The sequence below is a fragment of the Dinoponera quadriceps genome, unplaced genomic scaffold (assembly GCF_001313825.1).
Source record: "Dinoponera quadriceps isolate SergipeBrazil2010 unplaced genomic scaffold, ASM131382v1 scaffold96, whole genome shotgun sequence".
Classification (NCBI taxonomy): Eukaryota; Metazoa; Arthropoda; class Insecta; order Hymenoptera; family Formicidae; genus Dinoponera; species Dinoponera quadriceps.
The window spans coordinates 474,148-500,328 of NW_014554269.1; the positions used below are offsets into that span (position 1 = coordinate 474,148).

At 47.0% G+C, this 26,181-nt stretch overlaps 1 protein-coding gene across 10 annotated transcripts in view; it reads right to left on the reverse strand.

Annotated features, from left to right (window-relative positions):
* Positions 1 to 382: 382 nt before the first annotated feature.
* LOC106752109 (RNA binding protein fox-1 homolog 2-like) overlaps positions 383 to 26,181 on the reverse strand; it is a 370,278-nt gene continuing 344,479 nt past the window's right edge. For 4 of the 10 annotated variants that reach the window (XM_014633549.1, XM_014633558.1, XM_014633610.1 and 1 more), the window contains 7 exons: positions 20,281 to 20,434; positions 16,165 to 16,228; positions 15,008 to 15,034; positions 13,686 to 13,706; positions 6,324 to 6,490; positions 3,071 to 3,134; positions 383 to 514 (listed from right to left, as the gene is read on the reverse strand). In XM_014633549.1, coding sequence (XP_014489035.1) covers positions 470 to 514; positions 3,071 to 3,134; positions 6,324 to 6,490; positions 13,686 to 13,706; positions 15,008 to 15,034; positions 16,165 to 16,228; positions 20,281 to 20,434 — 542 coding nt within the window. In that variant the 3' untranslated portion in view covers positions 383 to 469. The remainder of the gene's footprint in view (positions 515 to 3,070; positions 3,135 to 6,323; positions 6,491 to 13,685; positions 13,707 to 15,007; positions 15,035 to 16,164; positions 16,229 to 20,280; positions 20,435 to 26,181) is intronic. The other 6 variants (XM_014633576.1, XM_014633567.1, XM_014633538.1 and 3 more) reach the window with 6 other exon arrangements.

Genomic DNA, 26,181 nt, shown 5'->3' on the forward strand with positions numbered 1-26,181 from the left:
GGTGGCCCCTCGTCGCGTCTTCGCCTCGGTCGCCGCCGCCGTTGCTCGCAGCCGTTTCGCGAGTGCAGGTCGAAGGTTTTTTCGGTGAAATTGACGCAGACGGCGCTTCGCAAACGCTCGTCCCGATGTTTCAAAACGGCGGCTCCGCTTGCGCTCTCTCGTCGATCGGCGGCGACGATGTCCTCTTGCTCTCTCTCGTATCTTCGACTCTGTCGCGAAAGTACGAACGATCTTCGTGAGTGTCGCAGTCAGACGGGGTCGCGCAGATAATTGCTTCTCCGCCGGGGAGCGGAGAATCGGCGTACACGCGGAGAGTCCAGGCGCCAGTCGCACCTCCCATGGGGTGATCTCTCGATGATGGCAAAATGACGGTGATGATTGTGTTGACTTGTTATCTGGTCATGTTGTCTGCTGAGTATAACGTGGTGTACATTGTGGAAGGCTCGCTGCGCTTCGGTGTCAACTCGCTTTAGTATGGAGTGAACCTGCTGTATCCACCTCGGTATACCGTCGCCTGGAAAAATCGCGGGTTCATCAGTGACACGGAATGCACACCGGCACACTCGGTCGCTCGACACGTTGACTTCGCCGCGTGGCTTCCCGGCGATTGCACGAGAACTCGAATGACGATCGATTCGCTAGATTATTGTTTTCAGCTTTTGGAAAATAACTTTTTCCCTCAATTCTTCCACAGATTTTTTCCGTTCTCGTTGCCAAAGGCACCAAAAGTTCGTTCAGACAAATTAATTTATTTGTTTTAGTAAAATGCACGAGTGTTTAGTTAAAATTTGCCACATTTACTTCTTTTCCGTGAGAATGTAGGGAACCACGTGAAAAATCCACGGGAAAATTGGGAAAAACCAAGTTTTTTACGAAACTTTAAAACTAGGCCGAAAGACACGGTAAATAAATGTAACTCGGGACGCGTGGATCTTTCATATAGTTTTAAAGATTCGGAAAAGCATTTTTTTTCGAAAAATAAAAAAAACGGTTTCTTAACTATAATCTTTGATCTCGTTTTATCGGCTCCGTCCACTTGCCATGCGACCGGTCGACTTCGCACGTAACTCAATACTTCGACGGTCGTGCACTGATCGCAGAAAGATTTTCGTCCGCTGCCGGCAGCAGATTTCGAGAGCTCGCTTGGGTTTAAGGAGACGAATATTTCTGCACGTAAATTTGCAAATCTATCTTTACATATCTTCTGTGATATTACATTAGTCTATTCAATTTAGTTTCCGAGTTAAGGCCGCGTCCTTCATGGGCTTGTTTTCGACGTTTCGTGAATATGCCCGTTCGTAAACATTTCAATTTACTTCTTCAAGGTGAGGAACGATCCAAAACTGAAGAAGTGAACTGAAATGTTCCCGAAACGTCAAAAATAAGTCCATGTAGGAAGCGATGCCAACTTAAAAACCAAATTGAATATTTACCTAAATCGCGAAAGCTTAAAATATCAGATTATAATGGATTGTTATTACCGACAAATATTTTTTTTTCCTAAAGCGATAACAGTTGGTAGAATGAAGTCGCGTCAAGTGGTCAAAGTGTTAACAAGATGCGATGATATGATTATAATACCAGTCACCGGTGATCGTCACAGTATTCAACGTGTCGAATGCGACTATCCGCTTCGGAAATTCGCGAGAATCTCGAAAAAGTTGTTGCACGAAGAAAATGACAGAAACGCCGAGTACTATTGACTCTTTCGCGTGTTCCAACAACCAAAAGTACTCGCTGCATGCGGCACGATATTCGATTGTACGATACTGATATAAGGAATAATATAAGGTCAATCTTAAACAGTACAATTTATTAAGAATTTTCTGGTTGCTCGACCATTTAAAAAAAAATTCTCATTTTTATCACTTATCACCTCTATATGTCAATTGTTCGTAATTAATAAATATATTTTATTTTTATTTGCTTTATTTAAATATAGATATCTATAGACTATATGACAAATGGCAAACTTCGAGTTTACGGAAATGCAAATATTCGAAAATTGGCAAAGAGGTTGAAAATAATACGTGAGCTTTGACGACCGAATTTTTATGGTCGCGCGATAGTATGAGTCGACGCTACTAAATTGAGAAAAAAGCGGTCGAATCGACGAAATCAGTGCGATTGTTTTAATTAACCCTTTGCACTCGAGGGCTCCGGAGCGGAGCCATTTAAAATTTGTCTTCAAACTCTTCAAACTCAAATGCAAATGGAAGAGCGGAATATCCTGCACACGATAGTTTTTACGATTTGTCTTTGTCCTTATGTTACGAACTGAAAGTTATTTGCATTGTCTCCATAGCGGAGCCCTCGAGTTTGAAGACAAATTTTAAATGGCTCCGCTCCGGAGCCCTCGAGTGCAAAGGGTTAATTAAAACAATCGCACTNATAATATTATGTCCACCGAACAAATTACGCGTTGGTGCAACAATATCTTGGGCCGATAAAGTTGCTGACCAAACCGCAATCTTTGAATCAACTGACAACTCGTTCCAGCAACTGTAACATTCGTTCAGTGGATTAAACGTTGCGCTTGTTTCGTCCGTTCAGGTAAGATTTCGTTGATTCCACCACCTTTGTCCTCAGTGTGGTCGACGTGATTTAATCAAGGGATCGTCGCGCGACGCATCGGTCGACTATCGCCATTCGTTCGCGCAGACGATTAAACATTCCACGCGAAACGTGGCGCGCATACCACGCACCGCCGAGTCGTCATTTACACAATATGAAGCCCGTTAACGTTGGCCGTAAACGCGAGATGGCGAGGCGGATAGTCACATTTAAGGATAAACGCGCGATGGGAGTACGTGCCCATTAACTTTCGCCGCGACACAGTTTCCGTAAGTTGAAAATGCCGGCGCATTAATAATTCATATGTGAGTGAAACGCGGCCGCAGGGCTTTTCCAACTCCCCATTATTTATGGCGTAATAACGGAGTGCTCTGTTCTCCTACCGCGGTACCGACGTACGGCCCGGACCGTTGATGATCTACGCGCGCGATTTAACGTGCACTCCCGTTAAATGAAACCGTAAAAAGTAAGCCCCGTGATCGAAGCTTTTTCTTACCCCGTAACCCGTAACAGGTCCAATGCCGTGGCCGAGGTAGGGATCGGCGTATTCGCGACCATAACTGGAAGCACATAAAAAGATTTTATTGCAACAAGTTTTATTATATAATTCTAATTCCGCGCCAAACAAGAGAGCTCGACGCGGAATATTCTCCACGCCGCTCGACTCGAAAAACAAGCCGTTCAATTCCGACGCGAAAAATTCCACGTTCGGAACCGACGTCGAGCAATCTCGTGTTTCACTAAGCTGTTTGCCATGTTTTTCGATCGACAAAGGACAACAAAGGAACAGACGTGTGGGACAAAGGCATTAATCCACCAACGAAAAAGCTGATTAACAATACATGTTAATTAGTGAGCAAAAGAATTGAGCGAATTACTTGATAATTGAAGTAAACGCGAGAAAATTATTTCTATCTTGATCTCTTTAATGATCTCTTTAATCACGCGATGTTTCTACAAAAGATGTAGGGTGTATCTGAACTCTATCGACAAACTTACAGATCAGATTCTATGTTGGAAAAAAAGTAAAAAAGTTTTAGCAAATCTATGTCCGCAAAAACTTGGTTTTTGAGACATAGCCTTCAGAAGATAGCAACGATGAAAGAAAACGTGCCACAATAAGCGGGTTAAGAGTGCTAATACAACACTTTCTTTAACTGCTTTTGAAGATAATATGAATTTTGATATTTCTGAACATTGATCGAAGAATCATTCGTGATGTTAATACGAAGACGACGATAACGAAGCAATATTCGAACGTTTTTACTCCACAAATGTCAATTGACTAAGGTAGGTAGATATTTTGAACAATTTTTATCACAATATGTGTCTAGTTACTTATTTGTAGAACACGATTTCTAATTAATATAATTATACGTTTTAATGAATATAATTATATTAATAAAAAATCGTGTTCTACAAATATATATTTTTATTAAACTCTGGATATTTTTTCTTTTAATTGAGATTATGACAGCTACATCTCAGAATCTCTACAAACGTTCCAAGACATACATTTACTAAGACTACTTATTTCTTTTATATAGAATTTATTCCGTATGCTTATCGATAGAATTCACATACGTCCTGTGTATAGATTAATATAAATTATGGAATATAAATTAGTATTTATACATAGATTACAGGCTGTATTAAGGATTGATAAGGATTGATACACATAGGATACCGACGTGAAGCGTGCGCGTGCTAAGGTTCCTCAGGAGGCGTGTCTGGATTTTCGGAGGGACTAGTAGGACTGGTTCGGACTTCGGGAATGTATTTGCGACTTCTGAGAGCTCGTCCTCGTCGCCGTGGCTTTCTGTAAGGAACTCGATGATGTTAAGCCTTGCGGCGAGTGATGGTACACGCACACACCTCCCGTTTCGGAGGATTGATATTTATGGACGTTGGTAGAGAAATCTAAACAAATGCGAAGGGGAACGATGATCAGCGCGGGTGTTTGCCGGGAGACAGCGGGATGAAGCGCGATTCACTGCTCGATGCTAGGTATACGTGATATATACTTCGACCTCACTCTCCGTAATGGGGTCGAGCTGATGACTTCAAAACGACCGTAGGAGGTCCTCGCGATCTATACGCGTGCACACGTGTGCATGCGCATCGGTATGAGTGACACTGCATGCCGACCACAGCTATGACGGTCGGGGAACCGTGGCCCTTCATATCGATAATGAAGATAATACACGTCGGACGGTCATTAATCGAATGGAATGGTCGGGAGAGAACGAGTTCAAGGTGTATCATCGTGCGGGAAAATTTCGAGACACGCTCGCGAGGAACGCCGATTTCTCTAACGACGAGACGAATTTATTGAGCATCCGATATTCCAATAGTCCCCCGTTGTTGCAGATACCTTCAATAAATTAGATACTTGAGACTTTTATCCGGAGATTTTATGTGCCACTGTCACGGTAATGTACTGATTTAAAAACACACGGCTTTAGCGTCGAGGAGATATTATATAGTAATGTAACGAGCGTCGCGTAGTGTCTGAAATATATCGTTGGTGATACAACAAGGGCCGTGTAACGCGTCGTAAATAATTCATACGAAGTAAGCTAAGCAGTGCTTCAAAAGAAATCGAGGAGTATTACGCGGGACGAGAGCGCTTCAGGAGAAAATTCGCAAAGTTTCCTCTCGCGTGAGGACGATGGAAAGGGCATGTATTTCGATATTTTTTCCTCTTCTCGCGGTGATCATCGTTTGTTCGGGGGTAGGTGTTCACAGGAGTCTTTCGTGTCTATCGAGCCATTTTATACCCGCGAATCCACCAATTAGACTGTACTTTTCTACTTTTTTCTAATGTCGAGGAAACAATAATTTCTATATTGTAAGCAATTCAAAAGTCAGAAGAATTTTCCGGCAACGAGCTTGAACGCGTCGTCTATCCAGTTCAGAAACGGAATTCATCTGGTCGTATAAACACGGTAAAAAATTTGTAGTTTTTTTTTTTTTCTGAGAAACGAATCAAACTAACACACACGTTTTCGTTAAATGTAGAAACTGAAGATATCTTTTCATTTCAATCCATTTCGTTTATTAACGGGAGATTTTCCTTTTAAGACGATATCTACAATATTAATGAATTGGTATATTATATGAAAATTACAGAGATCGAAATAAAAAGCTAGTAATATTGAATTATGTATTAAAACAAAAGCTAATAATATCGAATATTTTTATCTTTATTCTGTTAGACAATAAAAGAATTTGTGTTAAAAACGGTTCACTGAAATTTCCACGTTACCTCAACAAAATACATATGTTAACAAGGAATGAATGTGTTAATGTAACATATAATTATATACTTTTTAACATATACCCAATGTTAAAGCAACATAAAAATTTCAGTGGGCCATTTTCAATACAAAATTTTTCACCGTGTATGCAGCTTGAATGGTATCATCGGCGATACATTGAAAGAGTCCACGTTTGAACCTCGCGGATCCTTACGGTGAAACTTTTAGTCGAGAATTAATCGGGCGGGTGTGTTTAATGATAGAGGGGAAAGAAGGAAAAGAGGAGACTACACGCGGGACGTTTCCGCGCATTATGCTGGAAAATCGGTTCGAAATTAGTCGGGCGATCCGCGAGAGAGACGAAAGGTCGACTCGTCTCGGGATCTCCTGTATATCGAGCGGGCGAGAGTGGGAGAGGAAGTCCTGGAGGAGGACTCGGTGTGAGGTGAGTACACACCGGGGGTTCTCCGGCGAAAACGGTGCACTTACCCCGCTACTGCGGCATATCCTGCGACCGGTTGTGCCGCAGCTGCAGCTGCGCCGTATGCGCGCGCAGCCACCGCCGTGTAGGTCGCTGCAGCTGCGTAGGTGGCCTGCTGTGCCGTCGACAGGGGTGTCTTCAGCAATGGTGACGCTGCGGCTGCTGCTGCCGCGGCCTGAAACAACAATCATGACCCGCCATGCAAGGCTCAAGCAAGCTCGAAGACAGACAGAGAGGATCTCAGCGAGAAACGATATACTAACACGCTCGTTTCTAAAGGCTCTCGTGTATTCGCACACGGAAAAGCGAGCCGGTTCGCAGCTTCAAAGGCGCTCTCGCGGCACAGATAGCGACGAAAGGTGAAAGCACAGAAGCGCAAAGATACCGTGATCAACAGAGAGAAGACGGGTTCCTCGAGGTTCCGTTTCATCGCGCGAGATATATTTCGGAGGCGATTGTACGTCTCGAATGATCGTCGCTAAGATTACAAGAGCCTCCGAATATTCGGGAGTTAACGAGAAAGCGACGATGGGCTTCGATCTGCGACATTCGCGAGATTGCGTCGTGTCGTTCGTGTTATTTTCCCCGAGCATCGCGCGGCTTACCGTAATGTCGCGCCACCGTTGCGCAATATTGCGCCCGCTAACGCAATCTTATCGGATCACCCCCCGTGATGTCTTCGGAAAGGAAGAAAATTGCCGGTCGCGCAAGCTCGCCTCGATATTTGACTTTCAAATTCGCGCCGATCGATCCTGTCGCTATCTGTAATTCGCCGGCGTTTTCTATGTGCGATTACTATTTGAAACGCATCAGCATTATCCACGACATCGATAAAACAGCGGGTCGCAAACGGCGAGCGAGATATATATTTCGGGGGGGTTTTGAATATACAAAAGGGGAAAGGAGGAGAGAGAGAAAAAAACACGCCGATACATATACGAATGGAATGACCTTTTACATCGCGCGTTTTCCCCTCGCTGTTTTAAAAATGCCAGTGTATGGACGGTCAAACATTTCGAGCACATAACTAAACGTGATACTCGGCGCTTTCTGTAGTTTGTACAATCAGCCCCGGGGGGACATTTTATTTACAAGGAACACGATTCGATCGAGAGATAGAGATGCACGGCATATCCGGTCTGCCCGTAACATTAGGCGACTATACATTACACATCACCGGCTATATTTTGTGATAACTTGAAAACACATTCCACTTTCTAGGTATATATATATATGTGTGTGTCTAGGATATAAACACGCTAAAATAGCGCTAAAAATAGCAATTCTTAGTTTCGTGAAATTTTCAAGACTTCCTTTTGGAACGATGTGGGCGGGGAGGAAATCGCGACCTCGACTTGCTCTTCGCGCGCGATATTAAGTGATTCGAGAGAACGAACAAAGGAGAGTATGTGAGAGTGTCATGCAACACATGAAGAAACTTCGGTGGAAATAGCTACGGTGCAGGGTGAAGGAAAAGTCGGGGAGACGGGGAGTATGTAACTACAAATACTCGAGGGAGAAGAATTAGGTCTAGTGCGCGAGAGGAGGAGAGGATGTTGGTTATCGATCATTCTTCTCAATCTCTTCTCGTCGCAGGTGTGGTCGATGAAGATGAAACCAGGTAAAGTGCTTCAATCTCTCCAAGTAACCTCGAGGAGATTTTCGCATGAATAATACAGGTTGGATTCTTGTTTCTGGAGCAGGAAAACGCTCCGAAAGCAAGAGAGAGAGAGAGAGAGAGAGAGCCGGGACAAACTTTCTGACGCTGAGTTTTTGCAATAAAACCTAAAATTAATATTCCAACGCGAAGTTTCCGCTCGACGACGAAAACGTTAACGAGAGACAAATTTTGCGTTCGGCAAAAAACCCATTCCAAAGGTCGGAAAATTCATTCCAAAGAGCGAAAGGTCGGAAACGTAAATTTCAGAAACGATGTCAGTCCACCGCCAAGTTTTCGGCAAAGAAATCAAATTTAGATCTGTTGGGGGACATAACACACACACGCACACACACACACACACACAGAGAGAGAGAAAGAGAGAGAGAGAGAGAGAGAGAGAGAGAGAGAAAACGGGAACGGGATGCGACTCGTGTACGAATCAACAATCGACGACGCGACAGGGAAGCGCGGCAAATTTTTGGACAGGAAACTCTTCCGCTCGTAACTCCGGACGAACGACAGCCGTGCATTATATCCGGGCGCGCGAACGCGCCCAATAATTTTTGACGTCGCCGCAAATAACGCGGGGGTTGCGCAAACGAGAGGGAGGGAAAGAGAAAAAGAGATAGAGCGCGCGTGAATTGGCTGACCGGCTTGAGCGCATATCGGACGCGCGACGCAAACACGATTCGGTCGGCGCCAGGAACTTTCGGTCGGCGCGGTCAGGGAACGGGTTGTTATTCGACGTTTCGCCCGCGAAAAAAGACGCGAAGGAGTGCCGACGGTTAGGCAAGGTTGGCAGGCAGGCGGGGCGGGAGGGTGAACGAGCAAGTTGCTGTTTTGTCGTCGGCTTGAGGAAAACAGAACGACGTATTACAAGCCACGGCCGGGCGCCAGGTTGCTGCGGATCTTCTTGGCTGAATCCCTCGCTCTCGACCGAAGTTTTCGAAAACAGGCGAAGTCAGTCGCGACGAAATACGGGAGACGCGAGCTAGGCTAGGATGCCGCGACGCTGACGCCGACGACGACCACGGGGCGACGAATTGCGTAATCCTATCGCGCGAAATAACGACGATCGTCCACTCGTCCGACGAGATATCGTCGACGAAAACAACGAGAGAGAGAGAGAGGGGGGGAGAGAGAAAGAGAGAGAGACGGTAATTCCTCGCGATTCCTGTTCGCGAATCCAATTTCCGGGGGCGGCCAGCCGGAAGTGTCGAGATCGAGGCAAAAACTCGTTCTCGTCGTCGCGTCCGAGACCAGTGATTAGCTTTTTATCTCGCGATTGGGCAAACCGCAGTTACGTCTGATTCAGCATCCCGCTAAGGTCGACCCCGTCGCGCTTTTTCTCTCTTCGCTGCATCGCACACACCACCACCACCACCACCGCTACCGCTGCCGGCGGAGCAGCTACTCTCGGGTTTTCTTTCCACCCGCGTAAACCGACCTTGTTAAACGGCCGCGCACCGCGAAACCGCAGACTCGAGGCGGACTTGTTTACACTGCGGCTCAGGTGAAACGCCTAACGATTTACCTGAGCCGCTTAACCCTGACAGTGACGAAGAACGGCGGGAAAGCGAGCGCTCTTCCTCTCGTTATTGCACCTTTGCCACGGAGCTCCGTTTACGGCCGAAGCGCGGCTGAGCACATTGCAACGTAGGAAAAATGTTTACGGCATTAGAAAACGCAAAGTGGGATACGGGAAAGTGACCCCGGTTTCAGCGCGTCGATGTTTGCCAAGTTTCACCGATGGAAGCACAGCAAAAGCAAACGTTACTGTCATTTTCTAATTTTGTCGTTTCGTTGATTTATCGACAGTTGAAGAAATTTGAACATATTTGCAAAAAACATCCAAATTTTATTTGCGGGGATTGCTATGAAAATTTATATTTATTGAAAATTCAGGTTCGCAAGTTTGAGAATTGTGATGTTTCGCTCGTGTAATAATGATAAAGTTGTGTTTTTTAATAGATAAAATTGATATTCCGATTAGTTTTAATTATTTTGACACGGCAAAAGTATAAAATTAAAATCTCGATGGCAGGGACTGATGGAATTGCTGAGAAATTTTGTGGGGTACGAACCCGTACCCCATCTTGCAATTAACATTCCAGAAATCGAGCCTTGTTATTGCCAGGTTAACGATATTTGCTATTTTATTGCTGACAGAGCTCTCGTCGATAACTTTTGAAACTGTTTTTCACGGTGCTTCGGAATCAAACGGTATATTTCATGTTACCGATAACGTATTTCATGTTTTTGATTCGTATGCTTTTAAATAACCGGAGAACGCGTCAATTACGAGTGGTCGACTGGTGGATCTTCTTACTCTGCGTTATTTCGGCTTCTTTTTACACATACAACGTCATTACTATCGAGACGCGGACGAGCGAAGGATAATGGCCCCAGTGCCCGTCGTTCTCTTTGAAAACGTCAAGCACCACGGTAAATAACGAAAAGGCAGAAACATCCCTCCCCAATTACGGTATACAAGCACACAAACCCCGGTGTATATATCGGCCGTTGATTAAAACTTAGTCGCCGCTCGGCGAGCCCCTCAATTAAACCGGCGAAAAGACTTGGAAATATTTCGCGAATGCTGTATTCAATACCTCCACTTCCTCTTTCTCTTGCCGGAAAAGGAAGCGCGGTTCCCTACCCGAAGCCGCTGCAACCGAACGAACTAATTATCGGACCGAAGTTAAACAAGCTGAGCATCTTAACCCTACCGCGAACTTGCCGCAATTATCAAAGTTCTATACAGGCTTCTTAACGCCTCCCCCGCTTAACGTCTGATTACATTGTACACGGGAACATCGTGTCTGTGCCCGCAATGAACGCGGATAGCGGGGAGTTTCTTTCCCGACGCGGTGGCTCTTGCGAAACCGCGACCTCCGCAAAAATCCTCCGCGTGGGTTTTCACCGGAGTGTGTATTTTCGAACCGCGACTCAAACAAGTGCGACGTGCGCTTTTAACATCCTCGGTATTACGTAGCATCCTCGCTGTCGCAAAGACGCAGCCCGGGATGAACCCGTCAGCCGTTCAAATGACGAGCGTGCCACAACGACGTTGATTTATGGGGTTTCTCACTAAGTCGAGGATGATGGCCGACTGCCGTTGCTATTGCTCCGCGGCGGCGATTCGTAAATTCCCGGTACGAAGGAGGAGGACGGTTTCCTCCGTCTCTTTCGGACGAAATGACGGGCGATGGAGGCGGCGAGGGATTGACCGTCGAATTCGCAGATTGAGCCTCCGTCGAAATTAGCCGTGAAAATTCCCCGCGATTCCCGGCACGTGCGCCTACACAATTTATGGCCGGACTCCTTCATCTCTCTCTCTCTCTCTCTCTCTCTTCTGCGCCGTGCTCTCTCCGCTTCCGCGTTTAAAGACACTACTCACGCGCCCCGATAACGAGTTTTCCCGTCCTTCCTCTTCCGCACGAGTATACGCCGCCAGTTAACGTCTCGTTAATCTCCCCTGAATATTATTTACGTATCGGATTCTCGAGCCGTCGAGCGCGTTTTTGCGCCATCCAGCGCGAGAGAATGAGAGAGAGAGAGAGAGAGAGAGATAAGAGGATGATTTATTAAACCACTCGTGGTCGCACGATAAGCGACTTTACAGCCATGATAAAAGACTAATAGCGCCGCGGTTTGTTTATAGTGTTCCGTTGAATTTTCATTCCGACCAAAAATTCGTCATTCGCGTGCCATGAAATAAAAATTGATAGCGATTCGACGCATACATACATATATTATATAATATTGCACGACAATGTAATTATATATTGTCGAATTGTCGTCCACTTTTCCTCGTTGTCTCCTCGCGCCCCGCGCAAGTGAATCGTGAGAAATTTTCCGAGCGACACGCGCTTTGACGCGTGCCCACCGACACTCGTAATAAATTTTCACGCTGGCAGTCATGAAAATTCTCTCGGAGCGATATACTTTGACGCCCCGACACTCGCAATAAAGCATTCGCGCAATAACGTCCTAATGTCGTAATAAGGCTCTCGAGACGAGTGCCAGAGGCGCTCTCGTAAAACAGTTCGACAAATGGTCATCGCTCGCTGATTCACGACCGCGGAAAAGTTTTTACCTTCGTATCTGCTGTCCCGTATTTACGATCGCGCATGTCGCCGGTCTGATACAGGGACTTACATTTTTGGCACGAGCGTATCTCCGTTTGACGCGAAACACAATAAGGGTCGGTTACTAAGTCGTGTTTCTTTCTCTCGCTCTCCCGATCGGATAAAATAGATTCTGCAGCACGAAGTCGTTAAAAGCTTATTTCTCGTCTATTCTCTCCGTGATATTGCGATATTTATATCGACTTGGAAAGTTGACGTGCCAGCGTGCGTATCTGTGCCACGAAAGAAAGGGAAATGTCCATTTTGACGATTTTCAATTGCAGAAGTTTCAGAATTTACAAGCATCTCGTGATCGAAAAATTCGCCGAGTTCAACTGAGTTTTTCAATTTCGTCCTTTAACCGCTAAGACGTTACTCGATCGACGTGCTTATTGTAATATACCCCACCTTATTTATTAACGGGAAATCCCTTTTGGAGGATTTCCCCAAGGGGAATACAATTAGGGAAAACGAATGTAAGCAAATAACAGATAACATCTCACACAAGTGCATATGATAGTTGACAATAAAAGCGGAAAATGCTCAGACATATTAAATTGTACAGAATGTTTCAAAATATGACTTTTGCAACTGAAAACCGACCGAGTGAACATTGGCTCTTTAAACATTTAACCATTCTCCGGTCATGATTGCGTGTAGGTCTCGCGAATTCTTGCTCATTCGGGATTAACGTGCGGCCAAGCGTTTCGGTCTACCGATATTCGTGGTTAATTCGCTACGAATTTATCTTTACCATGGCGGTGGGCCTAATCTGACTACGTTACCACATCAAGATCGTCGTACGACTAATCTACCTTGCGTCAGCTTGCTAATTACACGAAACCTGCCTACAGCCCGCATAATACAAAGCTCCCTCAAAACAAAATTGAGAGTCACTTCATACGACACCCAATTTGCGTGCACTCATCACAAAGTTCGCTACACTCTCTCTCTCTCTCTCTCCCTCTCTCTCTCTCTTCCTTTCTCGTATGTAGCCTCCTACGACGGATTCTCTAAGTCGGTGCGACGCATGCTCTAAGTTTAGTAAGGAGGTAATAAACGACAACGCATGCTGTCTCACGCTAATACCCATCGAGAACAAGGGAGGAAGAAAAGAAAACGCGCGACACAGTCGCGGGGGAAGCTGGCGGCTCCTTCGCGACCGGATGAAATTCTCCTCTACAGCTTCCCTAAAACGACCCTCTTTCGAGGCAAAGCTGCAGCTTGAGACTTTCACGGGGCTGGGTGGGACGGATTGTTAGCAGGAGAAGGTTGTGAACACATTTAACTAAACAGTCTCTCCGAGAGATCGGTGAGGCGCTTCAATATTGCGAACGAACGGAAACGTGAAAAGAATAAAGAGAGAAAGAGTGAGAAAAAGAGTGTGAAAGAGAGAGGGAGAGAGAGAGAGAGAGTAAGAAAGAGAGGGAGAGAGAAAGAGATAACGAGAACAGACAAAATGAACGATAACAAGAAGAGAGAGAAGAGAGAAATATATGTATATATAAATATATATAATATATATATAGATGTGAGACAGACGAAGAGACGAGAAGAACGGGCGGACCCTTAATTCCTACCTCCAGGGCGGGCGCTTTAGCCTGAAACACAAACGGCAAACCTGAAAAGAAATTCCGGTAGAATCCCGACGGAGGAAACTCGATCTCGAGTTCTACGCGGGGGACTTTGGAGTCCTCGTTAAAAGCGAGTTAACTCCGTTTTCCGTGCTTCCGGACGCGAGCACGCGAAAATCCGTTCTCGCGTGCGACCGTCCGCGTATTAGCGTATTATCCACACCGCAATGTCGCGCTATATCGCGCGCTCGAGATTATTATGCGTCGGGTCGCCTGCCGAATCATTTCTTTGAATGGTCGTGAAAACAGGGAGAGAGAAAGAGAGAGAGAGAGAGAGAGAAAGGAGAATGTAGAGATGTAACTAAAGCGGATGGGACGAGGGGAGACGCGAGGACGGGTGAAATGGTGCGCGATGAGATGCACTTCGGCAGCACAAGATGCAACAAGATGCCTCGCGGATGATACAAGGACCTAAGATTTGTTTTCTACGCGAATAAATGCGAAGACGCGGGTTGTCCGTCCTGAGATTTTTATTACGCTGAAAAATGCATAATTGAAAAATTGCAAATTAATACGACGATTCATTATACGCGACGACGCGACATCCGAATCGTCCCCCGGCGCTGAAAGACAACTCCGGAAATCTACGATTCCTTTCATTCCTCGGAGATTCCGTCAGCGAAGTTCAGTCGATTCAACGCTGAACGCGCGGAACAATCCGTATAATTTCAGACGCGATTCGGGCGGAATTACCTCCCGAGACGATCCTCTCTCGTCGATTGCGAGATGATTTCTTTTGTCGCATGCACACCGGTCGGAGAAAATTCAAAGCGCCGTTCCGTCGCAGTCAACAATGGCGTACACACGGCGCGACTGTAGTCATTTGAGACTCGACGTTCGCTTTTGGCGACGAGAAATTGGTTTCAAAGGAGACTGTCAAAACGGGCACGAATGTAAAATCCATTCACGCGCGAATTGGTGCCGGGGAGACGCATGATCGAGGCGGGGAATAATCATCTCGACGGCTGGCAGAGTCCGTCGCGCGTGCACTCTCTTTTCTATCACTCGTGACGTCGGGATGCATCGGGATTTTTGTGCGAATGAAACGACAGTGAGTGAAAGAGAGAGAGAGAGAGAGAGAGAGAGAGAAGGGAGGCAGGCGAGAAATGAGATACAATGAGAACGGCGAACGATCGGAACAATGTAGAACGAGATAGGGAATGGTGTAATTGTTATCGGTTTCTCCCAGAGTTCTCTCTTTCATGTGTGGGTGTGACTGTGTATACACGTGTGTGTGTGTGCAAGCCTGGCAAAATGTGTCAACTAACGTCAGCTGTTGCTTGAGGCCATTCCAGCTAAACGGGTCCATCAAGAGTTACGGACTTTAGTCAAGATCTCTGCGCTCACACTCGTATATATCATCTTACAAACATATACTGCGCCGTATTCCGCTTCCGGTGCACGTGAGAGCGAGCGTTTTCCGTTCGATTCCGAAGAGAGTCCCGTCGAGAAGGAATATTTCGGTGCGGCGAGGAACTCATTATTTCGAGTTGCTCGAAATTATCCTGACGATGTAGCGGTTCTCGTTCGTCATCGTTGAATTTAATTTCAACGACAGATCCTTTGACGGACGTGTTAAGCCGATTTCTCTCCCTTCAAGATATATTCATCTATATTCTGTATACTTTTATCCACCTGTGCATTTCTCTTCAAGGTACATTTCGCGAGCGTCAAATCAATTCTCGTTTCCCGATACCGGCGCTGAAATGATGCTCAATTTCGCGAAAATTGCACTCGTCTATTTGAATATTCCGTTCAAATGCGCTCTAAGTAAAAAGCGCCGTTTAACAAATTCTATCCATCCGCGCGTTTATCTCTTCAGGATATATTTCACGAGCGTCGAATCAGTTCTCGTTTTCCGCACGGCGCTGAAATGATGTTCGATTTCGCGAAAATTGCGTTTGTCTATTTGAATATTTCGTTCGCACACGTGCTGTCAGTGAAGAGCGCAGTTTCAGATGCGAAGGAGCGTGCGTTCGAGAATGCAATCGAGGAAAAATCGCCATCGGCGAGATTTCGCGAAATCACGCGACACGCGGCCGCCTCTCTTGCGCGAGCTTGCGCGCAGGCACCACGTATCGACTGCATCGCGACAGTCTGATTGTCCGATTAATTAGCTCCGGCCGATGGCTGTCCGTGCAGCGCAACATAATGAAAACACGTCAAACGTTCACGAGGCTTTATTTTCCGATTAACGGCCGATTATCGGACGACGATCGCGCGTTGATTGATTATCGCCGTCTCGCTCGGTCGGAGCGTTTTACCGTGGTTCCGTTCTGTACGATGTTCTTCGATCTAATTAAAAGCTCATTCTCTCCGCGTCAATCGACGATACGATTACCGTCTCGACGATGGCCGCGCGCCGTCGTGCACCGGAAGCGCGGAATAACCTCCGCGAGCGAGGAAAAATCCAGAGATATCTCACCTGTAGCCTGTAGTTGGAGTCCTGCGTAGCTGCGTGCGCTGCGAGGAAGGGATCGTAGTAGACGCTGTAAAATAAAAATCACGGATGAGTACGGGGCAGCGTGTCCGCCTTTCGCGTCAGCTTGCCTGCGTAACGAATTTCGAGTCTCCCCCGCGACTGCCCCCGCGTGCGACCGAGAGAATCAGATTTCACCGCGCGTCCGGGGGGAAAAAACGGGGAGGAAAAATGCGACGTTGCTTCGTATCTTGTATTTTTTCCAAAGTAACGAGTTTTGCGAATTTAACGGCCGTAATAGTCGACGGGGGAGGGGGGTGGAACAACATTTGGACGCTCGGCCAGACGAGAGCTGTTACTTTTCACGTCGAAGCGGACTTTTCAATCTTTCAACTCAATAATGCACGGCACAATGCATCGCGTGCCCGGTGGACGTCGCGTATTAAATATCGCGTCCGGCCCGGGGTTGAAATTGAAAATTCTCTACTCGGCAGCTCAACAATCGCGCGCGCTCCGCGGCGGATAACGCGATAAACTTTGCTCTCTCCGCGAGTGCGCGCGCGAGGCGCGAGCGAAGTTTGTTTTACGCGCGCGAAGACTATGAATTGTGTTCGGCGGGGGCGAGGGCGGGGGTGTGGGACAGTGCGGGGAGGGGGCAAAAAGTTGATTGCTTTATATTGCATCTGCTCGGAGGAGTATTCGCAATGGAATTAGTTTTATGAGTAGTCTGCTCCCATTTATTACTCCGCTCCCGTTGAGGATCGTTGTTAAAAGTCTATTTAACTTGGCCAAGTAATAATCTTGTTTTAGAAGAAAAGACCGGACGCGAAAAACTCGCGAGCTCGCTCTCGGCAGGTCCGAGAAACTCGCGCGGCCGCGTCTATTTTGATTACACGTCGGGCAGAAATGGAAAAAGTTGGCCGTCGAGATATCGCATGTCGATTATTTAAAATAACAACAATAATAGCAATAATAATAATAACGTTCTCGTGCGCGGGTAAATTGAAAATAAAATCGCCGCGCCTCCTTTCGCGTAGCTGTCGGACGTTAATAATTTACATTTACAAATGAAATGACAGGAACGTTAAATTAAAATGCATAACGCGACACACAAAACGTATGCAGATATTGGATCTGACAAATCCGATTTCGCGGGCCGCGCGCGCGCGCGCGCCTGCATCGATGTAACAGGCCTCGAAAATTGATTTTCGTTCGTATTCAAATTTTTCATTCCCCGTCGCGGACGCCGCGTCCTCCTCGGTTCCGAAACGGTTAAAACGAACGATTGACTGTTCAACGCGAACGTGTGCTCCTAAAAACTCGCGATAGTGGGAGAATTTGAAAAAAGAAGAAGAGAAAGAGAGAAATACAGAGAGCAGGAGAGAGAGAGAGAGAGAGAAAGAGTAAGAGAGGGGGGGGGGAGACCTCGCGTTCCGCGGAGATTTTTGGATCCGACGAGAGCGAAAGAGCGCGAGAGAAGCGGAAGGAAAGAAAATGAGGGGGAAGGGGAGGATCGCGTTATCACCGCGCGATGCGCGATAATTCGCGGCGCGCCGCCGTACAAACACGCTCGGAATCTCTAATCGGTCAAAGTGCAGTCGGTTATTTTGCGAGTCGAGCGGTTTTTCCCGGTTTTTGTTCTGCTCCGCGGGGTCTTGCGGTGGCGCGGGAAGGGGAATAGGAAAGGGTAGTAATTGAGGATCCCTAGTTTTTCCGCTCGTCCTAAGTTTCTCCGCATCGGGGGAAATGGACGAGCCAGCGCGCCACGAGGCTCTCTCGCAAATTATAATCCGCATTGTGCGCAAGCGGAGTTAGATCGGAGTGCGGGGCGCAGATGCGCACCGGGAACGCCGAAGGGCTGGCAGAGGAGGGAGGGAGGGAGGCAGGGAGCGGTTGTTGGACGTCGTGCAGATGCAGTGAGATTGACAGGCAAAGCCTTGATGCCGAGAGCGGCGCGTGCAACAACTCGTTGCAGTGAGTAATTTCGGCGTTGGCCGCGAGATATCAGCCCCGCGATATCAGGGCGCGCGCGGTGGCCTTCGACGGACATCGCGCGATGGACGACGAACTGACGCGTGAATGAGAACGCGAACCTACGATTGACATTCCGCGCGATATTTTTGTGCTGCAGCTTGAACGACCTACATCGTGCCGGCGCGCGGGTTTTCACACAGTAAAAAAAATATCTTGCGTAAGTAACGGCCCACTGAAATGCTTGTGTTGCTTTAACATGGGAATAATGTTGAAAAGTACACACACAAATATATGAAACAAAATGATCCGTACAAAGTGACCGATTTGATTATTGTTTAATCAGTATTATAAATGTCGAGATATATGAAAAAAATAATTTATACCGACACGTTGAGTACAAAAGACGACATCGTATGGTGGAGACGATTATTTTATGGGTGGAGGTTACTTTTTAACATATTCACCTCGTTAATGCGACGCGATTTCGCCGGTATTTCGCGTTATTTACACAAATTTTTTCGCTGTGGATTTGTTTACGCCCGCGAGCGTTGATCAACTCGAGCACTCGCGTCCGGCGGCCGGTGCATCCTCGCCGTCGGTTTTTCTCCGTTGGGAATTTTGTTCGTAAGAAGCCCATCGCGAGACGGCTCGGTCTCGTGTACCGTCGAGTTCCATTATGTTCATACTTCCTCTTAATGTAATATTAAATACGCGCCTAGCGAACGGAACCGGTGCGGTACCGCTAATGCTCGCTCGAGGCTCACGTCGGGGATCGCGATCGAAAGAAAATTTCACCGCGGGCTTAATTACAGCGGATGGGACGAACGAACGAACCCGAAAACGGCGGTCGGCCGCGTACTTTAACCCGCGCTCGTTAAACGACGAAACTTAATCGTCGCCGAGAGCGCGGGAAAAGCAGCGGCATGTAAATCCCGCGCTAACGACATAACCGCCGATCGTTAAGAGGGAGGGAAAAAGAAGAAGAGGCTCCGCTGCGAGGAAAAAGTCTCGGAACTTCAACGACGCACACGACGGACACGTGGCCTTCCCCTCGCGTTGCCCTTCCCCTGCCCCCGCTACGGTTCGTGTAAATTAATTATCGTCGTTATATCGCACACGTCACCCTCCGTCGTCCGACGAACCACCACCGCCCCGAGAGTTTAACGTCTCGTCTGCGGGAGAGCGCAGATTGCGCGGAGACGAGCTCTCTTAGTTACTCACTGCAAGCGTAATTTTTCGAAGAGGACGGAAGGACACACACACACACACACACACACAGATGCACAATATACCGCACATTCACACGCGTGTACACAGAACAAGCATCAGGCGGTAGATTATTTTACACATGTGAGAGAGATTATTTACAAGATAAAATTACATAATAAAATGATTTACCCGGGCTCAGACCTGTAAAGATACTCCGTGCTGCGCCAGCGATACTCGTCGATTATTCATTCGCAGCGGCAAGTCGAGACAGGGAGGTTACACTGTTTATTATTCGTAATACAACGAAATCGCGTTCTTCGACGCGTGATCAAAAAGCGAATCGCGCCAACCCGCGCTGCTGTAATTATCGCGGGCGTTGTATATTTTTGGCGATTCCTGATAATTACAATAATTAAATCGCGATTATCGCAGAACGGTGAATGAGGTAGTTTGCAATTTAATCGAAATTCAAAATACCGTCAAATATGTATATATATATATATATATATATACGATTTAATTTAATTTGAGCCTCTCAACCGTGCCCGAACGAGACGCAATACCAGTGAAACGCATTGACCTCAACGATAAATAAAAATTTCTCAATTTAGAATTTCCGATTGTAAGAAGCACATCTGAGTCACAAGAATCAGAAATTCTGCTTCCTTCCATCAGAACGCATTTGAAAGAACTTATTCCCTGTTTCCGTTAATAATGCAACTAAACTCTTTCTTCCGTATAGAAACACACCGTATAGAAATGTGTAAAAAAATGCGTAAAAAATTTTGACATACGTAAGCGTGTAAAATAACACACTTGGCTTTGCAGTGATAGCGCGGACGCGACAATCGGGACTGACTCGCGCACGTACGGAGTACCTTTAACGTTCCGGGTTGAAATATTCACCCCGGGATCGGGCTCCGCCGGGCCGATACTTACGGTGCGAAGGGATGCAAGGCCGTGGCTGCAGCTGCAGCTGCGAGTGGCCCCGGGTTCCTGCCAGTGGCCAGGGCTAATGCGGCACTCGTCGGGAAAGTCGCCCTTGCTGCTCCAACTCTACCTCGTTGTATAGCGACTCCGCGAAGCGCCGCGGCTGCAACACACACGCGTACGCGCGCACATGCTATAATTACACACACCTCGCCTACCTTGGAGACGACGCTGCTTGTATTATCGGTCGCTCTGTGTATTATCAGGCCACCGGTCCTGCCGTAAAGCTGCTCCTCGAGGAACCGCACGGCGCACGTCGACAGCCGACGAGACGAGGTTCGCGTTTGAGAGCCGATCCTCGTTAATAAATTTCAGTCCGGCGTTCTCTCCAGCGAGAGAGCGCGTAACGAGCGCTCGTCGAACGTTTCAATTAACTGTGTCGGGTTGCGACGGACTCGTACGGCGAAAGAATTTTCAGGGCCCGGTACGACGAGCTTCTCGCTCGTTCCCTAACGAGTCAGCGCGTGGGTAAATTCGTTGCGCGTGCGAGCGCAACGTGGGGCCGTTCAAACGGGATTCTGCCTCCTTTTCTGTCCCGTGGGCAGTTCTCGTCGTCGCTGAAATTTCCACGACCGACTCCGCCGACTAATGCCAAATCGATTTTTCCTTGGCGAGGAGTCGCCGCTCATTGCTCGTTACTTTTCGATCAAGCGGATTGGATAAGTTACTTTTCGCGTGTGCTCAGAGCTCTAAATTCGAATATTCCTATTATAGTTTTAAAGTGTCGGAGAAAAAACACATTTTTCCCAATTTTCAGCGGATTTCTTCGGTCTCTGTTCCAAGTACAAAAATTCGTCTAGAATGCAAAAATTCGTCTAGAGAAATTTTATGCGTGTTCGGTTAAAACATGCCACATTTACCTTTTTCCGTAATGAAGGTGAGAAGCCGGAAAAATTCGCCGAAAAATTCGGAAAAAAGAGGGTTTTCCCGAAAATTTCGAACTATAATTCCCATCTGTATAAAATTTACGGTCACAATCCTCAAATCGAGCAATTCTTGTTCATTTATATTCCTCGAGAGAGAGAGAGCGATTAAATCTGGAGAGTTCATCGAGTCTCCTCTCGCCCGTTCTCAATTTTCTCCGCTCCGGCTTCTTGCGTCATGGAAAAATCGAGTCGAAATTTGTCGAGGAATCTTTCACGAAGATTTCGCAAGCCGAAACGTGAGACACACGTATATATAGGCTATATCTACGAGGAGGCTACGGGAAAGAAAAGGATGAACGGCCGCACATCGCGGTTGGAATGACAGATTCGCAGCGACCGCGTCCATCGCACGGAGGACGCAAAAACAAGCACGATCCACCGACAAACATATCCACCCGTTCCAGGGACGTAGCGGCTGACGTGTGTTCGACGTGAGAAAACGGCGGGGCGTCGCGAACAGGAAATTTTGCTCTTCCTACCAAAGATTGACTTTGGGAAATTGCGGCTGAGAAGTAAATACGCGGGAAACAGGAGGCGGCTCGCGCGAGAAAGAGAGAGAGTAAAGGGTGGAATAGACAGAAGAGAGAAAGAGACAGGATGCAGCGGTAGACTTCGGAAAACTCCGAAATAGAGAAATAGAGAAGTCCTCTCCGCCTGCGGTTGACACTCGTAAGTGGCCCGAGGCGAATGAAACGACAACTACAACTTCGGTAAACGAAGTTCATCCCGTGAGAGAGTAAACACTCTCTCTCCCCCTCTCTCCCTTTTACGTCGATCAATTTTATCGACTGTAATCCGCTCGCAATGGACCACCGCAATCCCCTTTCGAGAAGCGGCGAATAGCATAAATAGAAGAGTGATCTTCGCGCGCTTCGGAGCGGAAGAGCCGCGCGAATCGAGCGATTCGAGACCCTCTCGAAGCCCTGAAAAGCGGAAGTCACGAGACCGCGTCGGTCACGTTCAGCCGAATGAAACTCGAGGACCTGATGAAACGGAGGAAACGAGAATACGGGGAGGGGAGGGAGAGATGAAAAAGGAACTCGGCGAAGAAGACGTCGACGCGACGGGTATTCCGCGTGGAAACGCTCGCGAGATGATCTCCCGCTTGTCTTTCGGTCGGTCCGCGCGGATCTTCCGAGGGAAGAATCTCCTCGATGAAATTGGCGAGCTGACGACGTCGAGTCGATCCAACCAGTGCGAGGGCAACGGTCGCATGATCGACGTGGAAAGACGGTTGTGAGAAACGCGCGAGCTTGTGGAAGCTGACGATGCACAACCACCACCACCGGTGCCGACGGCGGCCGAGCTTTCTCTCGGCCGATGATGCATTTCGGATTCGCCGGAGCGAGCTTGGCTCGGTGAATTTCGACGAGATCGCGGAGCGTCGGCCGATTTATGTATCAGAAATGAGGCGGAAAACAATCGGGCGTCCGTTACCCCCCCGGACCGCGAAAGCATGAGGAATCGCGCCTGGGGGGAACGGGGAAGAAGCGCCCGCGGGGTGAATAACGTCGATCGATCGGGGATTAATCAAATTTTATTCAAAAACGTCGGCTTCTTTTCTCTCTCTCTCTCTCTCTCTCTCTCTATCTATCTATCTATCTATCTATCTCCGTTGCAAATCGCGGACCGTCGTCGTTGAGAGATAATTCGGATTACCGGGATCGCGAAGGAATCGAAACGCAACGACGACGACGTCGTCGATCGTCATCCTGCAGAGATTGTGGCGAGTGATTTATGAAGCCGCGCATATAGCGACAGATTATATATCCGAAATATTTCTTAAGTTATACTTCAACGTTTTGATAGATGACACGATCGGAAGAGTGAAAGTAGGCAACCTTTGATGGATGGATATTGACTTTAATGAATAGCCGTTGTACTGACTGGAGACGACAAATGGCGTTGAGTTATCGACAGATCGGATGAAGAAAGAAAAAAAATAAAAGACGAGAGGAGAAGAGAGAGAGAAAGAGAGAGAGAAAATATGGGTCGAGGAGAATAAAAGTAGCACGACGCGGGAAGAATCGCCTTCTATCTTCGGTCGGTCCAAGTCGGAGCTAAATAAAAACTGACGATTCCGCCTACCTTTTCATCGGCGCACGGTCATCTCGTTCGGATCGGCTGCTGATGGAGTGATTCAACAAGTGCTTTCTCATTAACGTACGTTTCGCCCTGAGCGATATTCACCTTGAAGAGAATAACGTTCGTTAAAGGAACGGGCATTTCATCGCGTGACACTGTTAGAGAAAAAGGAAAAAAAAAAGCTCCCGAGCGCGCAAAACTCTTGCGCTGCGCGCTCGTTCGCTTTGTATTTACTACACCGGTAGCTATTTCTTTCTATTTACTCGTTAATTGTATTTAGCTTCTAAGCTATGAAAAAGGAAGAATGAGAAGAAATCATTCATTATATACAATTAGAAGAAGAATCCGAAAGAGAATATTACTTGTTACGCAAAATTCGACAAAATATTCGTGAAAATAGAACAGTCGGACAAAAGTATCTCTTCAAAGTGCTGACAGACAAAAGTGAACCGGCACGTTACGATAAACACGCACTGTTGTTGTTAGGCTAGTGAGTTGAATTACGATTATGCAGCACACACATCAACAGCATCCTCAATAGACTACTGGTGCAAGTGACGCGCGTGATGTTAGCGCAAACCAAACGAAAGTTAAACGTTCAACGACGGTTGGGTTGGTTAATTGGCCCGACCGGCGGTCGATCGCCGGTCGTCTAAAGAGGGCGGAGGTTTAAGAGTAGGTAAGAGAACTAGAGCGTGATGCATAAATAGCAGGCGCATTCCAAAATGAAGAGGGGTTGGACTTGCGGGACCGGTCTTACAACCAGTATCGTAAACTCCGCTTTCCTACGAGGCTCGCGTGATCTGTGGCGCGGAAATGTTAACTCGATTGTCAACGTTTCCTGGTATGCGCAAATTGGTAACGATCGCGTCTTCCGGAATCCCGAATTACGAAAGAAAATACTCCACGAGTCAAATCGTCAGATTTGGAAATTCTCGCGCGCTCATAAATGTTTACTCGTTTTTTTTTTTAACTCATTAATGGCCGATGTACAGTTGAGTACATGAGAAAAATTTCACTGTAATATATAGTCATCTTTGGCCTCAACTGTATTTTCTTCTGGTTTCATCCGAAAAATTAGTAGTGGCAATAAAGCATGTAAAGTGTTATTGTTACTGGCACTATAGTAATATTCGCTAGAAAAATCGCACCTCTGATTATAACTCCTTCATTTCTTATTAATTAAAAGCCCCAAAAACTTTTTTCTCAGTATGGGATACTTCCCTTATTAAAAGAAATCACGACTTTAATATGTAATTTCATTCTTCTGTTAATTGTAATTTCTTTAATTTTATTCTTTATATTATCAGCATCCAATTTGCAATTACATTTATATCGTCAAAAATAGTTCTCTCTTGACATTTCTAAGAAACAAGTAGACTGTTCCTTCGACTGGAACTGTTAATGAAATAATTACGGCCTTTAATGGGTTAAATATCACATGGTCGATGTCGGAATATAAACATTCATCGCGGTTTCTCGCTCTTCCGAGTCCGCGTGTTGTCTCATAAATCAGATCGCGATCGGCAACGGGTTTCGCGAAGCACGCTCGCAGGCCGGCGCCACTTCGAGCTGACGTTTCGGGACGGCTGCAGCTCGCGATACGAATGCGAATTTAAAAGCCGACCGCGCCGGATGAACGCTGTCTTCGGGCTGAATTTTACGAGTGCTCGTGACACGCCAATTAACGGCTATTAATTAATCGATTGCGCGCGCGGCGTTGGCGGCGTTGGCGACCGTGGCAGATCGCCCGGTCGACCGACACACGCCGCTTCGGCCCGGAGGAAATTCAGATTTATGGAAATACGGTCGCGATAGCGCGCTCACGAGCGCCGAAGAGCGGAGGGATTACACTCCAACAATGAAAACGTTAAATACGCTGTCGCCGGTTTAATCGGCCCGGCCGCCGCTTATTCGCGATCATACGTCGCGCACGCTAGCGCGAAATTTTGGCCAGCGCGCCACCACCCACACGCCACCCGGTATAATATCCGCGATAACGGAAGTGAACTGCGCGTTGTAAATTCCGCCAAGCGACCGTCGCATATAAATGGACTTTTCGGTGGCGGCGGCGGCGTGAGTTTAATCGGAATCCAATGAGCTTACGAATTAAATATTAGCCCTCCCTCGCTTGTCGCTGTTGTTCGATTGCTCGAAATGTTTTGATCGCGCGGCCGCCGGTGCGCTTTCGCCGCGATCCATCTCGCCAAAAAAAAGAAAGGGAGAAAAACAACATAAAAATCGACGGAGAATCGTTTTTCCAAATCGTAGCTCCGGAAAAATAAATTTCCGAGAGCAGAGAGAGAGAGAGAGAGAGAGAGAGAAAGAAAGAGAGAGGGAGAAAGGGAGAGGACCAATTCGCTCGCGCGGTTCCGGGCCGTTCTTGGAGAGAAAAAAAAGGAGAACGATCGGAACGGGAAACACAAAAAACGAAATAACAATGCGCGGGAAACCGCGAGAACGAGCGCCGGGTGAAATTCTCTCGCGACGTCCTGTTCGAAAATCGACGATTCGTTACCAATTTTCGCGTCGTCGCTCATCTGAATTCGCTTCCGTTGAGCGGTTAATGATGGTCCGCGCGATTATTTCCGGCCACAGATCGACCGGCGTCGCCCCCGAAAACGAGGGCTCCCTATAAACATAGCCGATCGGATTGACTAATTGGGTGGATAACACATCGACATGTACGTATTGCGTGCCCTATAAAAAAGAGATATACGATATATTTATATATATATATGTAACATATATATATGTATAAAAGAAGGGAGAAAAGGAACAGCCGTGTTCGTCCAACTAGCATCAATGCAACAACCATGGCGGAGCATTCGGGGGGGGG